The sequence below is a fragment of the Myzus persicae genome, unplaced genomic scaffold (assembly GCF_001856785.1).
Source record: "Myzus persicae strain clone G006 unplaced genomic scaffold, MPER_G0061.0, whole genome shotgun sequence".
Classification (NCBI taxonomy): Eukaryota; Metazoa; Arthropoda; class Insecta; order Hemiptera; family Aphididae; genus Myzus; species Myzus persicae.
This window is the reverse complement of record NW_019101135.1, coordinates 893,098-912,612: the sequence shown is the minus strand read 5'-3', so window position 1 is coordinate 912,612 and position 19,515 is coordinate 893,098. Positions and strand designations below refer to the sequence as shown.

General features: G+C 30.0%; 1 protein-coding gene across 4 annotated transcripts; it reads right to left on the bottom strand.

Moving 5' to 3' along the window:
* Positions 1-6,726: 6,726 nt before the first annotated feature.
* On the bottom strand, positions 6,727-14,220 carry LOC111027861 (tumor necrosis factor alpha-induced protein 8-like protein). Of its 4 annotated transcripts, none has more exons than XM_022306323.1 (4): positions 14,096-14,220; positions 9,961-10,027; positions 9,732-9,883; positions 6,727-7,389 (listed from the first exon to the last, which is right to left on the bottom strand). In XM_022306323.1, exons 3-4 carry the CDS (start codon positions 9,879-9,881, stop codon positions 6,973-6,975), a joined length of 567 nt encoding a protein of 188 aa, XP_022162015.1. In that variant the 5' UTR covers positions 9,882-9,883; positions 9,961-10,027; positions 14,096-14,220; the 3' UTR covers positions 6,727-6,972. The 4 variants fall into 4 exon arrangements, with proteins under 4 accessions (XP_022162015.1, XP_022162013.1, XP_022162014.1 ...); XM_022306321.1 differs by lacking the exon at positions 14,096-14,220 and adding an exon at positions 12,097-12,529; XM_022306322.1 differs by lacking the exon at positions 14,096-14,220 and adding an exon at positions 10,481-10,705.
* Positions 14,221-19,515: the final 5,295 nt, after the last annotated feature.

Genomic DNA, 19,515 nt, shown 5'->3' with positions numbered 1-19,515 from the left:
GGCTCTTCTCCGGCCTCCGTGCTCGTCGAGGTGCTCCTCGAGTCTTTGGAGCAAGAGGCGTTCAAGTAGCTTACCCGGGGTGTCAAGCATACAGATGGGCCTGTAACTCGAAGGGACGTCTGGAGGTTTGTCAGGGCCTTTCCGCAGCAGAACGAGCCGTGCCCTTTTCCATCGAGGCGGAAATATCAGTGCGTGTAGACAATCATTATATGTTCTGAGGACTGCTTGAGGCTGGGCGTTCGCGAGAGCCCTGAGAACCTCGTTAGGGATCCCCGAAGGTCCAGCCGCTTTACCAGGTGTGAGCCTCTTTACTGCTCTCCGTAGGTCTTCCGGTGTAAACTTCGGGATGATTCTGTTGAACTCAAGCGTGTTCCGGATAGGGTCGAACGCTTGGAAAATATTATGTACAGCAGCGGACGGCGCTGCATTCCAGTCCGTTACTGGAGCCGCGGGGAAAAGAGAGTCGGCGATCATGGCCTCCCTGCCCCTGGAGTCAGCAGCTGGGTTTCGGACGCCTAGCCTTTTCATTACCAGCTTGTACGGTCTGCCCCAAGGGTCGGTGTCGACCTGTTTGCAGAGATCGGCCCAGGACTTTCTCTTTGCCTCGCGGATGACCGTCCGAAGCTCTCTTTTAGCTGCGATGTAAGCAAATCTTGCCTCCTGGCTTCCGGGCTGGCCTAAGCGTCTGAGGCAGGCTTGGTAGCACCTACGGAGGGTCAGGGACTGCCTCCGTAGCTCGGCGATCTCCTCTGACCACCAATAAACTGGTCGCCTACCTTCGGGACCAGGTCTTTTCGTGGGCATGGACGCCTCGCAGGCACCGAACAAGAATGTGTCGAGTGATTCGGCTGAGGATAGCGCTTTTTCAGTGCTTGCCTGTACAGCCGCCTCTTCCAGATGAGTGGTGCTAAGATAGTGGTGCAGGGCGTCCGTGTCTAACTTCTTTGTGGACCAACCGCGATGGGCGTCGGCGAGCATTTCCACTCGGGCCGGGGCCTGGCTATTGAATATAGATCACAGGTAGACCACACGTAAGCGGTAGATCGCACGCTACACTATATATAACACCGTTTATGGTATGCAATACGACCGCGAATCCTGTTATAACGATTGTGGCCATTACCTCTGCAGTGATGGATAGTGTTCATCGGCGCTGCAGTTTCGACACCGGTTTTTTGCATAGAATCACCAATAATATACGAATGTTCCATTAATGCACTTTCGAATTTGCAATTTATTATCGTGGAATTTGGATGTCTGCCTCTAATCGGCGACGTTGTTTTGTTTCGCGACACTTTTAGGCCATCGGCCAGCATTACCGTGAGATTGAACTATTACTTTTCAAAAACAGAAAGACAGTTTTTTATAGAATCGCCCTTAGTATACTAAATGTACCATTGATGACTTTTCGGCGACGCAGTTGTTGTGGAGTATCGATACCTATACACCATACCACCAGTAATTAATACTTATCCGCGTGTATTTTTTTATAATTTTTATAATTTTATCAGTAGTTAAAGCGGGAGGGGGGGGAGATTTTGTGTCCTATTTAATTTAAGCCTCCAACGTCCGGGGGTACGCCCTACAAGATATTTATTGTAAATGTATTAATTTTAATAATTTACACGCTCTCGCGCTAGGTGATTAATCTCCGAATTTAAACGTATTTTATTTCCCGAGAATAATGTCCACTTTTCTGAAGATAGGGAGGCGTGCGATTATTAATCGCCTAATGTAGTAGGTAGTGTACTTCTCGTGTGTAGTACGATTAAAGATAAACCAAAAACCATTGACATTAATATACTAAGTGTCTAAGTAGTGTAAGGTCTATGCTAACGCCACAGAATAGAATAAATACTGGTAACGCTGTAAGTGTGGGTTTTGATCACGATTATAAAGAACTTTGGTGTAAGTGTCTTTATAGGTCTATACGCCATATGACGCGATGTAGATAATTATTATTGTGTATCAATTACCTTTGCTATGACAATATCAATATGGCATAGATAATATACGGTTAGTGTACCTATATACGATCTTAAATTAATTTTAGGCGTCAAGTTCCCAGCCAAGACCGTATCTGGAAATGTTTTTTTCTGCTATAAGAACTCATCTAAGGAAGGCTTCAATAATAATCCGACATTAGTCGGAAACTCAGTTAAAAGCTGCGCATATAAAGCACTCCAAGTACACGTAGAAATTAAATCAAATACAAGTGCTGATTTCCTTGCACAAGATAGTAGAAGCATATTAAAAATATCAAGTTTAAAAAAAATTCAAAAACTGAAGACCAAAATGTTTTACTTGATTCGTAATGTGCAGCTGGTAGTGAACACATTTTAGAAGATGAGGACGAACTATTGTAGTATTGTCAGTATAGGTACCAAACCCTACTTAACTAGCATAGGTTAGATTTTTACAGAAAAATCACTTGATTTATTATCAGAAGCTCAATCAAGGGGTGAGGGCTATTTAAATACTATTAATGTTTCATTTAATCGTCCAATATTTCATAACGGATTTTTGTTTTTATTATTGAGCAATGAACTCATTAATTATAATACTTTCCCCAACTTCATTTCTTGCGTATTTATATAAACTCGTCTTAAACAATTTTGATAGTTAGGAATGTTTTTGATGTAAGCCCCTTCGTTATGACCTAAATTTTTGGAATGCGTACAACGTGTTTTTGACGAATTATTTACTGTCGCACAAAAATACAAAGTTTATAATAATGTAATTGTTACATTATTTTTTAATCGTCGACCTTATTTATTTTAATTTATTTATTTACGATTATCCGATTCTGCGCTTTTTAATAATTGCTATTTTAGTACAATATTATGCAATATAATGTTATTTATTTATTTTCAAATGCCTCTATAAGGCTCAAGTACAGTTTAGGTATATTATCTAGTATTTGGACGTCCCCCCACCCCCGTGAATTTTAACAATTTTAATAATGAGTGGAGACTGGAGGCGATCTGTCAGTCTGTTACCGAGGACAATAAAATATCACATTTTATAGATCTTTATAATAACGACTTATTCAATAATAAAATTATGATATATTTATTATATAATATTATTTTTTGATTATTAATAATCCTAATATAAGACCAAATATCTTATGAAGTTATAACTTATAAGACCTTATCCAACCAAACATGATTTTATTCTCCCCCCCCCCCCCCCACACACTGTTGAAACGACACTGAGACCGTATATTTAATAAAACAAAATTTAAATTGTTTTCTTATCTATAAGATAAGTGAAATGTAACATACCGTGTGTTCCTAAATTCATCAGATCAGTCAGCCGTTGGAGGGGAGGACAGGTAATCAAGCCGATTGACTTATCAGCAATCTGTTATTTTACGGATGGACTGAAATGAAACTCGATGGATTTGATAACAATATGCAAACGTTTAGGAACACGCGGATACTATTGTTAGATACAATATGAATATAATATTACCACCGTCGAAGGATTAAAATAACTTAAAAATTGACCTATTCCATATTTGTCAACATCAATAATGGTTGGCCCATTAATAATATATGTCATATATTATATGAATTTTGCATAATAGTTGTTACATAATTTCTAAAGAAAAAAATCATGAAATTGTTGATATATGAAAACATTATATTGAGAATTATTTGCCGTTTCCACGAATCGATATCGTTTATGAGCCATTTTTCTCAAAATACTGATTAATTGCAAGGTAAATAACAAAATCAGTTCGAAAGTCAGACGACTGATAAGGACCTACCTAGTACTTACTACTTATTTACCAAAGGTAATACAGTAAACAGTTATACAAATTATGAATGTCTTAAAAAATGATTTTGATTGATTATTTCCGACATTATACATTTAAACCCACCCATATTCTTTGCAGACTATATATATTATATATATATATATACATACATATATAGTTGGCTACATATATACATACATCTATATAATTATTTAATAGCACGGTTGTAAAAAAATATAGATGCACAAATAATCACAAAAATAGAGCTATGATTCGTGGCAACACACTTACCTAGTTAATAATAATAGTATAATGTAATATCATAACATTATCATCTGCTCAGTCGACGGTCCCGCTACATAGGTAATCAAAATAACATATTATTATAAAATTCAACAGTTCAAAATTGAAAATTGTCATATTATATTTGTCCTGGTTACTCTACCATCTGCATACTTTGAATGCAACAATAATTACCAATAATTACGTGAGTCAGTCACGTCACATTATAGAATACCATATTAAATCAGTAACGTGACTTGTATAATATAATATAATTATTATTAGGTTCTACGACTTCTACGAGTGCGGTTGCAGTGCTCGAGTAGAACTCGGAGCAACACGCTATATTCATACAATTACTCGCGCTTATATTATAACCATTAACATAATACCGGGTAATTGGTGATTATTTGAACAGTTAACGTTCATTATGTGGAAAAGTATTAAATTGTTTATAAGCGTTTTCTCGATGAGAATAATTTATAATATTATGTTAAAAATAAAAATGTACCAGTAATTATTTGTATCCTTATATTTTTTATTAATATTGCTTATGCAAATTTGTTTTTCTCGAGATCATGATAGTTTTCTGTTAAAAGTAAAATCACGTTGTATGCTCGTGCACATTGACACATTCTGTAAATTGCATCGGCTAATGTCTAAATGCGCATTCGTATTGATGAATGAGGTTTTATAATAATTATTTATGACTTATATGGTTCTACATAGTCTATACGACTATACATATCGGAAAAATAAAAAACAGAAGCCGATGTTAGTCGATAAAAGACAATAACAATTTGTCCTTATTTTTTAAATTAATTCATAACATCACATACCTACCTAATATCATATTAATATTAAATGGAGGCCAGCCATTTAGACGGATGTAATACCTATAACATGTACGAGTGCCGAGTATATTAAAATAATTAATGGCCATGTAGCTATATTATGATGTTGTATAAATGTATAATAACTTACGTGTATATTTACCAAAACCACGTAGGCTTATTAAATATTAAGTAGAGATAACGAATATATGTACCTACCTACCAATTTTATGACTCTTTAAAAACTCAACAAAAATTTTGAATATTTTTGAGATGAAATATGAAGTGATGGTATTTAAATCACACGTATTTTGCATAGGTTTGTATTTTTTATTCACGCGAAAAATACTGCTGGTATCATAGATATTATAGCTATTATTTGTGTAAAAAAATTGTTAGTAACTCAAAATATAGGTACATCTTTGAAAATTTTGTTTTTAATATTTCAAAGCCATATTTTTAAAGATTACCAGAATTATTTTTAAACATAAATACATTTTATAAATTTTAGATTCTGAGCTGAGCGATGGATGTATTTAATTTTGTGTATATAATATATACACTATATACAGGCTGTAACAAAATTAATTTTAGAGTTTCAAATAGCTTATTTATTTTAAAAACAGTTTTTATTAATTATTATACTTGTCCAAAGTTGTTCAATGTGCCCCGCACAAGTCAGATAATATAAAACCGATATTCCAGTTCATCTCACACCCTCTCAAACATATCGGGATAGACAGTTTGAAACGCAGCCATGAACCTCGATCGTTTTCTATAACCATCAAGTTATTAGACTTACTACACTACCTATTGAATTTTCCGTTAACGTACAATTTTGCTTCGTCACTGAAGATAATCCTCAAACGAAAATGTTCAACAGTCTTTAAGCGTCAAGGATGGTGGCTGCAACTTGCAAGTTGCAAGCCTGAAAACTTTGATTATAGAGTGTCTTAAGGTCAAACACCAGCTGTGTTCTGCATTTATTAAGTCCCACTAAAAATCTCCATTAAACTTTTCTTCATTTACGCTTTGTGTAAAAAATGTTTAATATTTTTATAGATATTAAATTATAGGCTAAAATAAACACGGTCAATCAGGAAGTGCTATAGCATAGCTATACCCCCTTAGCACCTCTGGATGCGTCTCTGATTACTATATAGAGATATTGTATTGCATAACCGATAACCATGGTCCACGACGATTGATAAGTAGACAGCTAGTATGTTCAACTTTTAAGGTAGGTGATAGCTAAAGAATTATTGAAAGAATGCGACCTTGCACTTTATTAGGTTTTTTTTCATTGGGCAGAAGACGTTAAAGTACACATTGTTTAATAAATACGTATTTGAATAAATATTCTAATTTTTTTTTTTTACATTTTTATTCAAATTCAAATAATACAAATAATTGTCGATGAAAATAAATACAATAGGTATTAAATTGTGTGAAAACACTGTTATATACGTTTATTAACAATGTAGTAGATGTATATACAATATACATATAAATATAATATAGAACCTAATTTACAGTACACATTGTACAATAATATTAGATATTATATTCCTCGTAAATAAGAAATATTTGAGAAATTAAAATGGAAAAAAAATTATAAATAATGAGAATAATAATTAAATTAGGTAGGTAACTTAAAGTATGAGTTTAATCAATAATTAATGTATACTAACCGTCAATTAGTATTGAATTTTCCATATGATCTATACTTGTTTTAAAAATGTTTTGCTTGCATAGTTTCAACATTTTTTTATAATAATATTGTTGGGGCGTCAGGTAGATGATATAATTATTAGGAATAAGTCATTAAATTACAATATGTTAACTGTTAAGTCTTTACAAATATTGAAACATTGAAATTGATCATCTAATATGACATATTTTTAAGTATTATAGGTACATCCGATAAATAAAATATGTAACATTTGGATAGTTATAGATTATAGTGAAGGTTATACAAGCACGGATATGAAGGGTCCAGTAGAGTCCTATATGGCATTATAATATTTATAAATATAAATGATCAATATAAAAATATTTTTTAATAAATTATAATAGGTATATTATATTATACTATAAGTCTTTATCCAATAACTCTTTTAAGTCGTTAATTAAGATTTGCACAGTTTCAGTTAATTCGGAAACTGCAGGATTAATAAAAATTGAATCTAAAAATACAGAATTTGAAAAAAAATCAAAAATTTTATCTACCCTGGACAGTGTTTTATCCGTTAGATGTCTTTTGGTTAGTTCTTTTAGTATTTCTCTACACTTAAATAAATAATTGATTAAATAATTTTTGTCATAACTGAATTCTATTTCATAAAAACTTACTGCAATCATAGTTAACTCTCTAAATTTATCTTTAAAATTATTCGCTAATTCCAATTCATTACTGTCAAATTGATCATTTCTATACAAAATACTCAATTTAACGATTATTTTGATTATATTTTTCGTCAACTTCTCGGATTCTTTCTTATTTCCCGTCTGAAAAATATAAACAATAATAAGTAGAATAATTTATTATTATGGTTGAAAATTTTTCACACGTTGGCTAATATGCAATATTTTGATTAAAATATATTAAATTAAATTGTTTAAATATCTTTGTAATCATTCATCAGTCATCCTTCATCACATAGTTTTTTTTTTTATTGTTCATTATAGCTTCGGCAGCTTACTAGGCCATTAAGCTTTGTATATTTTAAACATTATATTTGTACATTTGATACAATTGGTTACAATATTAATGACTCATAACTATTTAATTATTAAATGTTTTGCTCTATTTGTATGGACTTGAGAAATGACATTACGCTTTCTGGTTGGCAGTCGAGTCCGATTATCTCGTATAGGTTCGTTGGTATGTTATGTTTTCTCCTCTCTTCTTAGTTTGATCTGCATTCGGCCATAAAATGTTATACTGTGATAGTAGTTCCGCATGAAGTGCTTTCTGTTGGTGGTTGGTTTTTCATGAGGTGTCCGTGTGTGAGGTGGGTGTGATCGGTTTTCAGTCGGTTATTTCTGTTTTTCTAAATGTTTTTGGTAGTGGCCAGGGATTTATGTTTTGTTTAATTATTGGTAATTAAGTTTTTTGGTTTAATCAGTGATTTTGCCATATTATGTTCCGTGTGATAGTTTTTATGTGATTTTTTGTATTCTAATATTGTGCTGTATTTTTGTTTGGGGGTTTCAGATACTGTTGCATTTTTTGCGTGTAGTGGTCAGCTAATTCGTTTCCGTTTATTTTGCAATGGCCTGGTGTCCAAATGAATTGGACATTCTTTTTTGGTTTTTAATTTTTCTACTTGGTATATGATTTTGGTGGCAATGGTTAGATGGAAATTGGTTTAGAGTATATTTTGGATGCTGTTGGTGGACGGTGGTGCTTAAGGAGTCGGTGAAAATATTGTAATTTTAATGTGGATAATTTTTAGTAAGTTTAAGAGTTATTATTATGGCGATGGCCATCACATTGTTGTTAATAGTTTAAACAAAGGAAAATAAATGCAAATGTACAAACAGTGTTTTCTTTCTGGTTTGCTTAATTAAAAAATAAAACAACGAAAACAAAAGTCAAAACTTTAGTAATTATTATAAATTAAAAACTCTTAATCTTTTAAATTAGATATAATATATTATATTTTGTAAATTCTACAATAGTTAAAACCTGCAATTTATAATAAAATTTAATATATAAATATATAATACTTAAACGAATATTTATCGGTATGAATAGTTTTAATAATATGAGATTGTATAGGTAATTCAGTAATTGTATTGTTTCCGATACTTTGTACCTACAGACGATTATTTAATTTAATAAGTAGGTATAGGTATAGGATGATATTGAGAATTGATGATTAAACTTAAAAGTTAAAAAGGATTAATTTAAATACAAATTGAACGAGAAGATCTGTTTTTAGTTTAACTTATTGAAATAATAACGAATTTTATTTCATTTATTATAAATGTAGCCAACACTTTTAAATTATTCCAGGAACGGGTAATTTTGAAAGCTATTTTACATTTTATCATAAATTCGTGTACTATACTAAAGAATTTTGTTTTCTGTTTTTGTTTTACAGTTTCTATACCTATCATTACGTAATTTAATTTGAGTATTTTTTTATATCAATTTATTGATCTAAACGGTGACCATTTTAGATTTGGGAAACATGTGGGTATACCAAGGTAGTTTTGAGTATTTCCATATTCGATTTTTCAATTTGAAAGTATTAACTATAAGTACCGAACAAATTCGAATAAATTGTTAATTGTTATTTGTTATGTTAGAGAAAGTAGAAACAGGCCATATACTGTTATGCAGTAAAAGAAACTATAATATAGGTATACCTATACTTGCATAAAAAACAAAACTGAAATGTATATTACATATCCATTTATATTATTATTTTCATAATATTATGGTAAACTTAAAAGTAAACAATTTAAAATAGAATTGGCAATGGTGAAAAATAACGTAAATATGCATTGAAATATGAGCCACTCGGGGGCAAAAATAAACTATTACAAATGGATTTCTCTAATGCATTCAAATAGTAGAGAGTTAAATTGCATATAACATACACTGTATATATTATAATAATGATAATATTGAAAAAAAATATTAAAAACTTAATTAAAATACACCGCTTTAACAATATTAGCAATTATTTTGCTTCTTGTACCTAGACACCTTCTATTTATAATATTTAGTACTTTATACGTGAGTTTCAATTTGTTGTAAAAATACATATTTAGGTATAGCATTTCAATAAATGTTGTATTAAATTAGTATTTAAGATATAATACATTTATAAACTTACGTAAATTTTGGCAAGTCGATACAAATTATCCAAAATATTAGCATTGCGTTCGTGAATAAATAATTTTATAACATTTTTATTTGTTACTTTGCCCAAGAATTTTTTTTGAGCTTGTAAAATAATTTCCTTTGATTTAAATCCTTCCGTCATTCCTGAATACAGTGCACACAATCGGTAAATTAATTTGGCATGGTGAATATATTAAAACATTTTAATTTATTTAACTCACCCACTTATGACAAAAAACGTTCAAACGATGAAATTTCTATTATGTCTTTATTGCGATGACCTGGAATCTGGAAATAATTATAATATATATTACTCACATTGATTGATTGATATATTATTATTATAAATCAATATTATTATTTATTTCCAATAAAATGTTAGTTTCGTATATTATTACTCATATTATATTATATTAATATATATAATATACTTTAAACTATTTAATAAACTGTATCATACACGTGTGATATAAACCAGTGGAAAAATTAGATATTTTAGTAATTTTAGATAAACCTAATCAGGGGAGGATGGGTCATGGGTACCTTTATGAACTTACAATAACATTGATCTAATTATACGATATCACATTATTATATGTTTGAGTTTAATGTACAACTGTACAAGTGTAAATAAAATAAATAATCACACATATTTACTATACTGATTTATATTTATAAATCTAATTTGTTTGATGTAACATGCAATGGAGGTACATAGTACCCCCAATCTATGATAATTACCATATTATAGCCTATACAGGCTATTAGGCTAATTTAAAAATGCCAAACACCATTTACCCATGTTTGTGTTGACTGATGACTATATTGAGTACTATTCATTTGAACTTATTGAGTAACAAATAATTATATTTTGTTCATATACCTACTATTTATCGAGAATTTATAAATGTGTAATACAAAATCATTTCAAAACCAAGTGCCTATAATCTTCTTTTATTCGAGACAATCACGAGATAAAATTCACTTGTTGGGAACTACTTAAATTCCTATACAATGCTATTCACTAATAATTATTAGTATTAATATGACGTTTTCAAAGTATGAATATTATACATTATAGATACATGTATCATAATTGTATATTGTTTTTAATTGACATCACCGGGTATTCTTTCAAGGTCTACTTCATTTAGCGTCATTGAAATTAATAAATAATAATATTCAAATAACTTATATAATATTATTAAGTAGTCAATAATATTTGTTTAAAAATGTATATCTACCTACCGCTATAATAACCTATATGCATTATTATGAGAATCGTGTTTTTAAATTACAGTTTTTTGCCTCCTATAATTATTTAATGTAAATTATTGCTGTTTTATTATAATTATCGTTATTTTATACTTTTTACGATCAGGAGAATCAGGTCAATGCTTCGCGATTGATGCATATTTTATTTGTTAACATTTGCGTTCCACTGTACAGAAATAACTAATAAGTAATATATATATATAATAGTAGTCTAGTCATACATACTATTATGTATAATATAACTACGTTAAAAATAGTAACAAGTTTTTTTCTTTGTTTTTCTATTGATGGCTTATTATAGTGTTTTAGAGTTTTACTATTACTGTATTTAAGACTAGTGTCTCACAATATTGTTTCGTATTTTATATATTTTTTTGAATTATGTCGTTATTATAATAGGTACACGCCTACTACACTCATATTTTATAATAGAAAATAATTTAGGTAGTTTTATAAAATTGAGATCATCGCCAGCATTGCCGTTATTTATATTTATTTGAAATAATAAATATCGTAACTAATAGCCAATGAGTAATCGATAATATTATAATAATATAATATAATTATTGGTAGGTTCCAGATAAAATATACATGTAGGAAATGTGAATCTTGTGTTTTATTAAACTATATAGGCATGTTTAAACTTCAGTGATTGCAGAGTTGTTGGGCATAATATAATGAGTCGTACAAATCAACGGCACTTCGTATATGAAATTATATTTCTCATTTGCACGATATTATATTATTATTTTTGAAAAAAGCGATATAGGCACCTACTTATTTTTTTTTTGTGCAGATCGGATGTGTACCATAGGTATTTTATACATGTTTTATGTTCATATTTTAGTCGTATTCATATTGTTGTCTAACATTTATATTTTATACCGTTATTTAAAATTCTGCGGGTCCATGACATTCAACTAATCAGCCTTAAAAAATACGAACTTTTTGGCACAAAATTACCGCAGATCACATATTATTATTTATCGTTATCGATATAATAATTATAATTTATAAGCAATATGGATACTAATATACAGGTATAGATTTTCGTCATGTTTTCATAAAACGATTGTACTCACCAATTTTCGTTATTGCCTCTCAATAATTTACTATTGCAGTTTATGGACATAGTACATCCAACTCTTCGCCAACCGTGATAGATAATATATCTGGAGCTATAATATCGCAATAATATCTTCTACGTACACGTATGGGATTCAATCATGATTCTGTACACAATGTGTATGTATCCAAATTCGCGATACACCGCGTGAATCGGCTTTTGATTTTACTATATTATTATTATTATTATTATTATTTAAAAGGCCCGAAAGAAATGGGGGAAAAAAAAAGTTCGACGTCTGGTGCCTATATCTCGGTAAAATATTGCAAAAAAAATAATCGCATTCGCCGTGGCCGATGTTCGCTCAGCGTGCAGTGCGGTTCACGCGCGTATAGTGACGGTTGACGGTTTGGTACCTACCGACACAGGAACTAGACTAAAACCGTTTGGCGGACGAGAGACGGAAACGAAACAGCTGCCTCCTTGATAGTTGAACGCCGCGGACGACGATGACGACGACGGTTATTGTAATAACGAGTGCTGTGTATAATAATGGGGAAAAAAAAATCGAACATTGCAGCTGCTTGCGCGCCTTTGCACGCATATCATGCGATGACGATAATATTAAATACTACAATATAATAATGATACGATGTACTCGTATTATTATCGATGGGTAACCCGGGTACATACGTTTTACATTTATGTTTCGAAAAAATATTTTAGAACAAACGATGTCTAATAACGCGCGATTATAGTATTATGCCAATAGGATTGTCTTCGATATAGTTCAATATCTGTCTATATTCGATAAACTAAACGACTTTGGCCGCCCGCAACTACCCTTGCTGCCTACGCACAGATCTTGTGAATGAACCATATTATATTACCAACTCATGTGTACAGAGGTAATTATATATAAATTATATAGCGATATAGCCGATGTAGTCATACAGGTGCCTTACTGTTGACTTTGGTTGTGAACATAATAATTATTATTATCACTTATTAGTTACGTTAATTATTTAATTACATTGCAGGACAGCCATTAAATGTACTCCGACTAAACGAGAAAAATAATCTTCAGTACCTAGCAGACAGTAGTTAGTACCTACCTATAAAATGCATATAATATTAGGTACACACCTGTCGGACTCGGCTGTCACCTGCTATGCTTCATTTATGGATATAACCTTAAAATTTTTTTCTCTTTTAAATTGTCATCTCAATTGTATATAAGCACAAAGGACCTATCAAATAACTACTGAACATATTTTGTAGAAATTTGTAGTACGACGTCGTACTTACGACTCACCATTCGTATATAGGTACGTGTATGGTGATACCGCGTCTGCGTGAAATAATAATTGTACATTTGTACAAACTAAATTTACTATTTATAAAACATCTTGTAATAATAGGTATTTAACATTTAAGCAAATATAATTTTCCATTTTTTTTTTTTTTTACAGGCAAATCCCGTTGAAAATTAGTAGTTGACACCTATTATTAAGTAGATACTTAATAGTTAGTACCAATGTGAAAAGTACAAAAGTCAACAGGTAATATTATATAGCCATATAGGTAAATATAATGTTCGGTTAACGGTTTTAGTTTTAACTTCTACATAGGTATACTTAACTATACTATACAAATTTATTTTTATTTTTTAACCACAACAAAAAGAACGAGAGTATAGGATATAGCCATATAGGTATTAAGGTTTTGTTCTACACATCTCGTAAATTTGTCATATTATATTTTGACTAACTGAATAATTATTAATTACCTATACAAGTAACTAGTAGATTTAATTTTTGACACTGAATTTCTAATTAAATGACATGTTATTAACAATTTATTAGTAGGTATAGCATTAGTACTTACAGATGCAAAATTTAAAACACTTAAATAATCCTAACCGTGTTAAACGTTTTTATCTACTAATTCGTTTTAAAATATGTATCTACTTATACATTTTTATTGTTTTACATAAATTTAATTTAATGTCTTACAAAAAAATACTGCATCTCACTGAAAAAATCTTGTGGAGACCTGCAGCGACCAGCGTATTGTATATTGTTACAATATTTTGCATAAATATTATGGTAAATATATTATAAACGTTTAAAGGTTGTGTACTTGTGTGCTTATAAAGGTGCATTAAAAAAAAAAAATTTGTTTAAAAAATTAAAAATCTAAACTACGAATAATATCGTTTACCTACGTGTAGGTATCTACTAATAATAAACATATGATCGTTTGAGATTTGATAACCACTAGTTAGGTACCTAGTCACAATTCTAGTTAAATATTGATATTATTTTATGGTATTCTGAAAATTATATTTCCGAAAATAGTAAGTACGTTTCCAATAACGCAACAACCAATTCCACTAACAGGTCATAATAATGTGGTCCAATTGTAATTGTTTATGCAGAACAACAAATTGAGAATCATTCTATGAACATTTCAGCGGACAGTTCTACAAATAGCACCCTAATAGGTATTAATATATTTTAAATTATTAAACATTTTATATCAAGTGAACAAACTACCATAGAAAAACTGTTGTAGGGTAAGTTATGTTTATGTACCTATATATTATGCGCATACAAATAAACATTCTAAATTCAATAATATATTAGTTAGGTATCCGAAAACAAAAAAAGATAAAATATTAAAAATAGATTAGGTACCTAATTACCACGTTAACTGCAAATAACAACAGTTAATATAAAACTAAAAATATTACCCGTATGAATTTTTTAAAAACAGTAAAAGTATAGGTACTTACCTTGATTGCTAATGTTTGGAGGAAACTATCATTTTCGTTTTTGTGGAAATGAACTACTATATTTCTAAACATGAAATATAACAATCAAATTGGACGATATAAAATGCGTAGGTATAATATCGTATACGCGTAAATAACCTATGGGCTATCGTTATGAGGCAATGTTTAGACATACCTACTATAAAATAAACACGTCATCCTCTCGAAAATATTATTCTCTATCAATATTTTATGAATGATTTTTCTCTAAGATTATTCAAAAACAAAAAAACATGGTACTGCGTTAATGCGTTTTGTCTATGTTGCGCGTTGGCCAGAGCGAGAAAACAAACAGTTTAAAATATTTAAATATAATCATATGTTATAAGCTGGTTTTACTGAACAGTAGGTACCTAACGGCTAACATTAGAGTTTAGATTAAAGTTTTATACTATTATAATAGTATATTTAATTAGGTATAATAGAGTTAAATTTATCCATAATCCAGAGAGTAGCGTATCATAACTTTTGGATAGGGAAGAGGAGAGTCAGTAAAAAAAACCTAAGTTATTCCCAAAAAATAGGCATTTTAAATTATGAATAATACTCTAGAAAAATTAGTCATCAGTGTATAAAAATGTGTTTAACGTGTGACTCAAGCCCTCTAAATTTTAAAGTCAACTTACGTCTATCATGAATCATGATTCATGGTATTAGCTGTCACGATTGCAACTATCGTTTGGACTTTGCTCAACTTCAGTATACAGAGTTATTCGCCAAGCATATTAAATGCATGGTGAGTGGCCACTTCCAATCTTTCAATTAATAACGACTTTATTCAAATTCTGATTTTTAACATTTTCAAATATTTATACTCAAAGATCATATTTTTAAATTCTTGAGATTTTCTATACATACTACTTAAGTAGTATAGGTGGGTATCCAGCAGTTAAATTGCAAACTTCTGTTTTTCTAATGAGAACCCCACTTCTTAACTGTCAATAATTTAGTGGATTTTTTTTGGAAATGTTGTAGGTATTTAATCCAAAATTTGAACAGGTAGTTTCTCAGTTATTAAAATATTTATGAACAAAAGTCCTTAAAAATGGTTTCATAATAGACAATAGTATAAAATATATAATATGTAATATTGGATTTAGTATTTATTATAGGTACATAGGTTAGGTACTTGGACAATTTGTATACATTATAAATGTTGCAGATGAATTAATATAAATTACTAAATATGTTTTATTATCATTGCTCCCATATTTTCTAAACTCATTATCGTGGATCTATAATCATCTTTAGTATGACAGTACATATACAAAGTTAAATAAGGGAATAACTCAAAAACTACTCGTTCGAATTTTGATTTTGATAATAATATGTCAACATTATCAGAACAATTATAAGCTAAATAATTTACAGTTAACAAGATGGGTGCTCATTTGAAAAATGGAGGTTTGCATCACCACAGTACACTATCCTTAAGCTGAATAAATATACCAAGAATTTGAAAATTTTAAATAAAAGAAAAAGTGGGGTTGAGAATGTTTGGTGAATCACTATGTACCTATGTAGGTATTGATAGCCAAATGACAGGTAATTAGACCTATTGTCTATAATATACTTGTGTACTTACTTAATATAATAGAGATACCTATATATTATGTTAAAAAGTAGGTTCCTTATATATGGGCGGCACAGTTATTGTACCTACCAGTATACAATTATTTTACCAACACTATTCTGTCGGATACCTAAAGTACCTATATAACTACAATATAAGGTATTTACTATTTATATTCACTGAAATTAAGGTAGTTAAATATCTTATTTATGCATTTGTACAATGTGATAAATACATTTATAGTATGATGTATTGATATGATTGAAAAGGGAGAGGTTACATTAATTTTCGCGAGTTCGTTACAATGGCATGCACCTATTCGTTATTCGTATTTTATTTTATGTTCACACTTAACATTATATTACAGGCACCTATTATGGCTTCACTATAATAATTTATATGTTTTCTTAAATTTAATTATAAAGCTGACTTGTAGTCTGTATAGGTAGGTACCTTTAAAAGCTCCAATAAGTTTCGACGATCCGTAGGTAGGTAGTTGTTATGTTTGCAATCAAAGTTTTTTATATATAAAATGAATGATCGGAATAATGATGAAAATTGTTTCCAATTAGGAATCGTAGTGCGCTGTTATTATAGAATCGTACCTTTGTGCGATTTTGGAAAACGTCAACAAAAAAAAAACCCAGCGTCAAATTTAATATATAGGTAGTTAGAATCCTATAGGTTGTATTATTTATTATTCAAATATATATTATATATATATAGGTGATAAATAATACATAACTTAATAATGTAAACTGCACGAGTTTGATGAGAATTGCGTGGTTTGTATATAATTTTCGTCGTGAAAAAAAATATAATGATTGAAAGTGGAAAAGCAAGGTAGGTGTACTTATCTCAATCGGCCTTGGAAAACATGCGCCCCCAATTTTACCACAAACTAAGGTGTCAGAGCCCGGCTCCGAGTTATTAATACACACTAATAAAATTCAGAACAATTTACTTGCCTTGCACACCCTATTGATTTTCTTAAATGTTCATAGATTTGACTTTTGCTTTGAAAACGGCAAGTCTTTTGAGTGTTTATTCTTAAAAAAAGTGTAAGCTCAGGTGTACCTATATAAATTAGATAGGTACATATTAAGTAGATTATTCTGAATAGATAGGTATTTACAAATTTTTGTGAAATGTGAATTTAATTTTTAATTAACATCTAATTCCGCATCGTTGTTATCGTTTGAGGATTGAATTTGTACCTACTTAAAGCATTAATCGCCTGCGCTTTTTTTCTTCAATATTGACGTTATACAGCACTATAGAGCGGATCAGCCGTTTATCGTTTCGGCCTCCTTGTAACACTTATACATTCATATTCATCGGAAGACAAAGAATTATTGAAAAATACTGTTAAGTAGGTAAATACCGATAGATTATGGTTATAGGTAGCCAACCTGGTAGTCAAGTGTTTGGGTTTACCATCACCATCACCTATGCGTGTTTTCAGAGAATTAAAAAGTTTAAAAGGTTTCATGCATCAGTTTCATATATTATAATAATTGCTAATTTATTATATGTAACAAATCAAAAAATGTAGGTATACGTAGGTATCGGCCATATTACAGTATTTCAGAAGGATCATTATAATAATTCTATTATAAGTACCTACCTATGTGTCCAGGTAATTATATGACGCAATCTTACTAAAAGAGAATGTGAATTATTTTTAAATTATTGATTTTTTATTTGTAGGTACGTAAGACCCGAGTTCAGCATATAATACTATTCCCTATTGAAATATTTAGATATGTTTTAAATAGATTATACTCTCATGTCGGGCTGCATAAACAATCACTAGACATTTAGGTAATGAATTAATAGATTATATTATGATTGTCTCTCTGAGCATGATTTATTAATCAATTAAATTTTAACGAACCATTAAATTAATCAATTTTCTATACAATTGTCATCAGTCGCTCATGATAATTCTTATATTTTTTTGTGCTATGTGGAATGATTGAGGTAAAAAGTAAAACAATTGAAATAGAGAATAAGTAGTGAAAATTATTATTTATTTCTCAATCTACATTAATAAAAGGCAATGTGTGTGCGAATGTTTGTAAGTGACTCACAGGCCACAGCCAAGTCTATCGCAGTATTGCACTAATGGTTATGACTTGTGAAACTTGGAACATATGGGTAATCCTACACTGGATGATGTGTTCTTCGAGGCAAATTTTTAAAATTTTCTGTTTTAAAGAGAAGAGCTGCATATTTTAGGTTTGCAGGCTTACAAAAAAACAAATACCTTTTGTTTGTGTAGGGTTGCCATAATGCCATTGGTTACAGAAAATAAAATACGTAGTTATTAATATGATTGGATATAATTTTAGACCAGTATTTTATATTTAGTTAATACAACCCAAATATAACTGAGTCATGTTTTCAAACTAATGCATTTGGAATTATTGACAGAATAGTTATTCAATACCTACTGCTATTTGACAATAAAATAATTATTTTTTGTAATTGAATCAGGAATACATATTTCTTGTGAATTCTTCATTGTTAGAATTACATTATAATGTTTTTATACATATAATTGTAGTCTTAATACCTCTCCCATACTTCTCCACAAAAATGTATTAGAAAATCATGTAGTAAACTGTTACCGTTGTTTAACAAAATACATTTAGGCGAATCATTGATTTCCAAAAAAATTATTAAAAGTTTATTCTAAAAAAAACTTAGATGATTATGATATGAAATTAGATTATTTATGAGTATGTTCTAGGTGTGTATATTTGTATATGGAAATATTGAATCAAATAGTTTAGGAAAAAATAATAATCAATATTGTTTTATAATTTCAATTATAAATTGTATTTTAAATGAGCCAGGTTCATTGCTGCTGATTATAAATATTATGTTTATAACAAAATAAACAAAGTTACGATTACATAAAAACATTTTCATTCACAGCTACATAATACAAGTACCAACTAAATAAATATTGATAAAAAAATCAATCAATGCTATTCCTACATTTATCATTAATTTTAATT